General features: G+C 39.5%; 1 protein-coding gene across 1 annotated transcript; it reads right to left on the bottom strand.

Annotated features, from left to right (window-relative positions):
* Nucleotides 1-5,083: 5,083 nt before the first annotated feature.
* LOC111402131 (probable N-acetyltransferase HLS1) lies at nucleotides 5,084-7,258 on the bottom strand. Its single transcript, XM_023030218.1, has 3 exons — nucleotides 6,799-7,258; nucleotides 6,492-6,700; nucleotides 5,084-6,157 (listed from the first exon to the last, which is right to left on the bottom strand). The coding sequence occupies exons 1-3, from the start codon at nucleotides 6,976-6,978 to the stop codon at nucleotides 5,293-5,295; spliced, it is 1,254 nt and encodes a 417-aa protein (XP_022885986.1). The 5' UTR covers nucleotides 6,979-7,258; the 3' UTR covers nucleotides 5,084-5,292.
* Nucleotides 7,259-7,311: the final 53 nt, after the last annotated feature.

Raw genomic sequence — 7,311 nt, 5'->3', positions numbered from 1 at the left:
GAATAGCTGAAAATATGTAGATGCATTGATTGCTTCTTATAATTTGTGTGGCAGGAAATGAAATTATGGAAGATGGGAATCCTAATTTGTTGCTACAATCTGATAACGAGAACATTGTGGAGAATTTGAATATGCTGGACAATGAAAATGTATGAGAAGATATGGCGTTATTGCCTAAGGTGGGTATAACGTTTAGTGATGAGAAAAAAAATGTTTGATTTCTACAAAAAATATGTTTACGCCGTTGACTTTTCGGTGCGAAAAAGGAATTCAAACAAGGGGAAGATGGAGTTATGAGATATGTGACGTTCACATGTAGTTGAGAAGGTTGGAGAACTTATGCTACAGGCGGTTCCTTGAAACCGCAACCAACAAGTCAAATTGATTGTAAAGCAACAGTATTTGTATCTTTAGATAGCCTGGGAATATGGAGGATTAACAAAGTGTACCTTGACCATAATCACAAAACAAGTCCATCCAAGTCTAGGTTGTATCGATGCAACAGAAAATTGAGTGCAAGTGTGAAACGAAAGCTTGAGGTGAATGATATGACAGGAATTCCCTTGCATAAGAGTTATAATTCTATAGTTGTTGAAGCTGGTGGATATGAGAACACGACTTTTGTGGAGAAGGATAGTCGGAACTACATTGAATAGGTGAGACGACTACGTCTTGGGGAAGGAGATGCCCTCGCAATACAGGCAAACTTTTCAAAGATGTAGGCACGGTGCTCGGGGTTTTACTTTAGTGTGGACTTAGATGATGAATGGAGATTGAAGAATGTTTTTTGGGCAGACAATAGATGTAGGCAATCTTACGGGGAGTTTGGTGATGTTGTTACTTTTGATACTACCTACCTCACTAATAAGTACGACATGCCATTCGCCCCTTTCGTTGGTATAAATCACCATGGCCAATCCACACTGCTCGACTGTGGATTGTTGTCGAACGAGGACACAGGGACGTTTGTGTGGTTGTTTAGAACTTAGCTTGAATGTATGCATGGTCAAGCTCCTAATGCCATCATTACTGATCAGGATCGGACAATGCAAAATACCATTGTGATTGTTTTTCCAAACACGAAGTATAGATGGTGTCTGTGGCACATTATGAAAAAGTTACCAGAAAAGTTTGGATACCACTTTGAAAAGAGGTCGAAATTTCCTGCTATACATGACTGGTATATGATGAGAAGAATGTACAAGAATTCTAAGGAGGTTGGAGGTCGATGCTCGATATGTATGACTTGCATAATAATGATTAGCTATTAGGATATATGAGAACAGAGGTCAGTGGGTGCCTTATTTTTTGAAAATCGCATTTTGGGCAGGCATGTCCACGACACAACGAAGTGAAAGCATGAATACATTTTTCAATGGATATGTGCATTCGAAAACCTCATTGAAGTAGTTTATGGAGCAGTATGAAAGAGCATTAAGAAATAAGGTCGAGAAGGAGATTTAGGCAGATTTTAAGTCCTACTCCCAGATGGTTCTGTGTGCGACAACATACGGAATGGAAAAGTAATTTCAAGCGGTTTATACCATCGAAAAGTTCAAAGAAGTTCAGCAGGAATTCACTAGGAAGGTATACTGCGACATTGTAACTGAGAATGCCAATAACTATTATCGGTCGACTTACGAGGTTAAGGATGTCGTTCTTCACAAGCACCGCAAGAAAAAATCATTTTGCATATCATATTGGAGGGATACATGTGAATTGATTTGTAGTTGCCACCTATTTGAATTTCGGAGAATTATTTGTAGGTATGCGATTGCAGTCTTGATTCGTAACGACATAACATCGATGCCTGAGAGGTACATATTGAGGAGGTGGACACGAGATGTTAGTAAAGCACACTCAATGATCGCAGTACATTGCGATGGATTGGTCAGTAGTCCTGGACAGTTGAGGTACCACAAGATGTGTTGAATTTTTTCAGAGGTGGCGGACCTGGTAGCAAATGACGAAGTATGGACACGCATTATAATGGAGTGGATGACATCGCAAATAGAAGAGTTACGGAAGTCTAAGTCAAGTGTTGGAAGCGTTGTTTATTCCCAGCCTAACTGTAGTGGTGGAAACATATTGGATCCAGTAGCTTCTCATAGAAAGGGCGCACCGAAGAAACTTCGAAAGAAAAAGGCCCATTAGAGTCTAGTTCAAAGAGAGCGAATGTATGTTTTATTATTACTATCTTTGTTTATAATGAATTTGTAACAAATAAGCATTTGAATTGTTGAACATGCAGGCCACTGCATCGTCAAACAAAGGAAAGAGGCATAGAGCTACTCAAAGTAATGTGGAATAGGGATCAGTCGATGTCCAGGCGTCTCTACTACCATAATGTCCTATGCCGACACCATTACAATACTTCGTCCATCCAGCAACCACAAATGTCGTGGTCAACGCAGAAGGTTTGTGTTAGGTATTTATGTATGTCTTTTGACGTCAAATTGTGTTTTAATGTTTACCATGTAAATCAGGTTGTGTTATGCCATGCTTCTATTCAGATTTTCCCCAGCAAGGTGCCACACGCTTCTAATTCTTGGGGGAAAGGTACGTGTACACACATTTATTACATGCAAAACGGCGTTTGGATTTGTTGCATTTTTCTTATTTACTAGTAAGGGAAGCCTGCATTTAGATTTTATCGTGGATAATATGACTTTATTTCGTTGATTGTTATCTATCATTTATTTGTTTTATTACTCTTGAATGATCAGCTTGAATTTATGAATAGGACAATTAGGCAATATTAGACATAGAGTTTTGTCTTACAAACCACCATGAAATACAAATTAGACATACATAAGACCAATACATTGTTATGCAAATTGAAATTCACATCATACTAGCTAGCCCATCAAAGAGTTGGCAATTCCCTTTCCCTTGCTAAAAGTCATGTGCAGTGATATGTCAACTCCTCGTTTCTCGCTAATTCTAGCTAGTCCATCAAAGAGTCTTGTTAGCTCTTCGTCTTCCTTGTCGGGCGACTGATTGACCGCATGACGAATGGAACTCGATTCCCCGCCTAAATCTTCATCTTTTACCCAATCAAAGTATCCGCAGTCATTACTACAGGTAAAGAACAATCGCCCTTTGTTACTGGTATCCCGTTTGATCTCAAAATATTTTCGATATTCGTGGTCACAACTAAGGCATCAAAGTTTTTAACTGGCATTGTTCGAAGTAGTGCCTATTGCTTCTACAATCGTGACAAACTCCTAAATTTCTTCCTCTCATTCTAGACGAGGTCTGAAAATGAAACAAACTTGTCAAAAAGATACACATAAGATTGATTATATGATAAACTAAAAGTTCATCTTCCATCCCTCATACATACGTGAAATTCGAATTTATCCCTACAAACGTAATTAAATAAAAGTTCAGGATTTCCAATCATACATACATGAAACAATCGGGCTGTGTTTGCAGGTGTCACTGGCGTACTAATTTTGATTTTCCCATTATACAAACCGGTGTAGGACATTCACCTTCATCAAACAACAACAAATCTCATAATACATGTATTCAGAACAACCGGTGCAAGAAATTCCTTCTTGATTTCCCCATTAAGGTGCCGGAATTCAACTATCAGTGAAGACAATTATGCAAACCGAGTTACCAATAAAACTAAAATGGTGGCACCCATCTTCATAAACCAACAAGTCTCGTAAAAATGTAACTTACTCAAACAAAGAATAATCAACATCCAAAATGCAAACTTTTATAATGGGAAAACTTTGGACATTCAAACATGATATTTATAAAAAACCACGGAAAAAACTGAGAACCTATGTCAAACAACAACTCTACAAAACACTTACGTTGATGTCAAGGGATGGATGTGTGACTGCGGTGACTGTGGCACTGGGGAAGGAGATAAGGGCGGTGGCTGATTCCAGCGCACACTCGAGTGTAGGGCACACTGGCTGCGAATCGTTGCTATGGACGGTGTAAATGTGAAGAACACGATGGGGGCTCTTCGTCGGTGCCGAAGACGATGACTGCGGCGATCAACTTGGCTGCGGGAGAAGTCGCAACTCTAGCAAACTCAATTTGGGGGAAATGGGGAAACTCGTTTGGGTTTAGTTAGTGAGGTTGCCCTTTCGTTTTTGCCCCAATTTTTTGGTCATTTTATTGTGATTTTATGCCAACTCAACTATTTTAAATTTCTATATATTTTCTGTCAAAACAACCATTTTGAATTCCTGTACCTATAGCCCGATTGGGGGAAAAAAAAAAAAAATAAATAAATAAATAGAGGGAAAGAACAAATGTGCCCCGCTCCCAGTCCTCGAGTCCAATATACTCAGATTCCGAAGATAATGACCGTACAATAAAATGAGATCTAAATTTGGTATTTCGTTAGCAATATCCAATAATCCATTAATAAGACTACAAGCATCTTATCCAACATAATCAAACAAAAAGTCACCCATTGCAATCATATAGCCAAATTTCACATTCCTCCTAGAAGTCCATCTACTCAAGGGTCCCCCCCAACATTTGTAATACCATTTTGTCCTCCACAATTTTTCATCGCCCATGGTTTCACCATTTTACACATCTTTTCAATCAAGTGTACATATATCCGGAAAAACCGGTTTGACCAAGGTTAAATCCTGACCAAAAAACAGGGCGTCCATGTGGTGTCCTCCTATTGGAGGGGCGGTACCAAACAACACGGCTGATATATACCCATCCCTTCATATACATTATCTAAAATTCAAATTCAAATTTGCTATAGATATAATTTGATCGACATTTTGTGAGGTGGCCAACAATTTTGCTCTTAATTTATACAATATTTAAAATAATCAACGATCAAAATTTTGACAACACATTATGCCAACAAAAATGTCATCGAAGAATGTACAAATAGTATAATTCCAATTCCTTTGCCCTGACTTCATATAAAAGACCTCACAGTACTTTTACGCCATCGATCATTGAGAAATGCACAGGCGGTCCCCTTCTCACGTATAAGCAATTAGTTTATAATGGAACATAGAGGAAACAACCCCAAATTAAAAATTTTAAAGAAAATAAAAAAATAAGGGTTTGTTTGGCTCAAAGAGGATCTAAAAAGCCAAATCCATTTACAAAAAGCAAAGGAGATATTCCCTATACAACAACTACTAAACACCAACATATCTTCTCATTTCCTTGTAGTTTTTGCCTCACTACTAAGCCCCCTTCAAGAGAAAGCTAAATCTGACATAAGTTTTTAAGGCAAAAAAAAAAAAAAAGATGCTTTGTCTAACTACTTTTAAATTAGATTCTTGGTTAGAATTCCCTCGGATCAACAAAAACGGACAGTCCAGGTGGTGACTTGGTCCAATCACCGACGGATCCGTCACTATAGTCTTCCCCCAACCGTTTAATGCACCATAGGTCCTCAGTGCAGGATAGCATCTTCCAGTAGGGTACACCTAGCCTGAGCGGTTCGTGACTTGCAACCTCTGTTGCCACAACTCCGCAGCCACGCTCTTTAGCAAGGTTATGGGCGAATCCACATAGGGCTTTAATGAACTTCACTGCATTTGGGCCGTCCCCACCAAGCCCGTACAAGAAATGAAGCCCAAAAGGCCTGAAAACTTCCGGCACCGAGGGGAGTTGAAGCCAGGGTAAGGCCCGATCCACAACCCGAGTTGTTTTACAAAACACTTTCCTCACACGCGACGCACCTCTTACCTCGAGTTTGAACACGTCCTTGCAATTCCACACACTCAGCACAGCCCACGATTCCGTCGGACTCGCCAGAAACTCGTCCAAACCCCGCCATAACTCGGCGTCGTACGTCCCTTTCGGCACCGCAAGATAAGTACCCAAATTGAGCTTATTGTTCAAAACACAGTCAATGTCACGGGGGAAGAATTCCGTCGTGGAGAAACGGCACCGGTATAGCGCCTCCGCGTCAGGGGGGCTGAGTTTGATGATGGTTATTCCGTGGTCGAGCCTAACCCGGTGGGCGAACACCGGCTGGACTAAGATCGACGGCGTACGGAATTTTGAATAGCCACATTTTTGTGTGAAAAGCTTAACAGATGCTTCATTATCATTTTCCGTGGCTATATACGAATATTCAGCTCCATTTTCTCCAAACCATTCCTCCATTCTTTTCACCAGTTTCAATCCAATTCCCATTCTTCTGTAAAAAGTCAAATTTAAAGAATAAGTTACAAGAAAGATGAAACCAAAATTTTAAACTTTAATTTATTGTGTTAAAGTGTGAACTAATAAAAAATTTTGGGGTGCAATAATTGGGTGGTCTACCAAAAGGATCTACTAAAGAATCCCTTTTGGGAGAAAAAAAAAAAAAAAAAACAAACAAAGAGTTTTGGTCCTCTTTGGGTTATGTAATGAAGACTGGGTTTTTTAAAAAAACCCTTTTGGGAAAAAAAAAAAAAAAAAAAAACAAACAAAGAGTTTTGGTCCTCTTTGGGTTATGTAATGAAGACTGGAACTTAAAAAGTGTGTAGTACCGATGGGAAGGAGAAACACGAAGGCCTAAAATATAGGCAACTTTGGTGTAGACAGGGAGAGTTTGAGGAGGTTTAGTGGGGGAGCTTTTGCTATTTCTCGAGAGTTTCTTTCCACACGTAACGGTTTTGATGCAGCCCCTTATCATCCCAACAATTTCTCTCTTTTCCTCCACCTCTGATCCGCCGTGGCTCACCACCATCTCCGCCACCTGAAAGAGGGAAAAAAAGAAAAAGAAAAAAAAGCAATCATCATAAGTTGAAAAGGTAGAAAAAGCTTTAGCAGAAAATAATGAAACGTGATTTTTACCAGCATGAGATAAGCAGGGGAATGGCGGACCCTGCAAATGGGATCACCCATAAGATCAGTGAAGAGCGAGAGTTTTCCACTGGGACCAACCTCACACTTTCTCTCCACTTCTTCCACTGCTATACTGTCTTTTTGAGCATCAAATTCTCTCACCAACACCACTACACCACCGGCCTCCATTTTTATATCTGATACAAAAATCTTGAACTTCACTGAAAAATGAAGAAGATGATAGATGGTTTATATAGGTGGGCTGAGGCTAACAATCACAGCTTTTTCAAGGCCGCGAAAATATAGGTCTCTATAATAACGTGTATTTCAAGTTAAAAAGTGAACCAGAAAATCTTATCGAAATTAGGGAATAAAGCAAATGAGCAGAAGAAACAGCTCAAGAAATTTAAAATTAAAAAAGGGGCCGTTCAGTTCTTAACTCTTTCTTTTCGGCTACTAAATAGAATCACATTGGCTTCCTTTTTATACCTGATTTTGGGGGGTTACTCTCTCTCTCTCTCT

This window comes from Olea europaea, chromosome 10 (genome assembly GCF_002742605.1).
Source record: "Olea europaea var. sylvestris chromosome 10, O_europaea_v1, whole genome shotgun sequence".
Lineage (NCBI taxonomy): Eukaryota > Viridiplantae > Streptophyta > Magnoliopsida > Lamiales > Oleaceae > Olea > Olea europaea.
This window is presented reverse-complemented; position numbering and strand designations above follow the sequence as displayed.

Excerpts from the sequence above, each read along its gene's own strand:
- LOC111402131 (XM_023030218.1), bottom strand. The coding sequence starts at position 6,978 with ATGGAGGCCGGTGGTGTAGTGGTGTTGGTGAGAGAATTTGATGCTCAA. Across the intron at positions 6,701-6,798 it reads CCCCTGCTTATCTCATGCTG|GTGGCGGAGATGGTGGTGAG; the intron begins GTAAAAATCACG and ends TCCCTCTTTCAG. Across the intron at positions 6,158-6,491 it reads CGTGTTTCTCCTTCCCATCG|AAGAATGGGAATTGGATTGA; the intron begins GTACTACACACT and ends GACTTTTTACAG.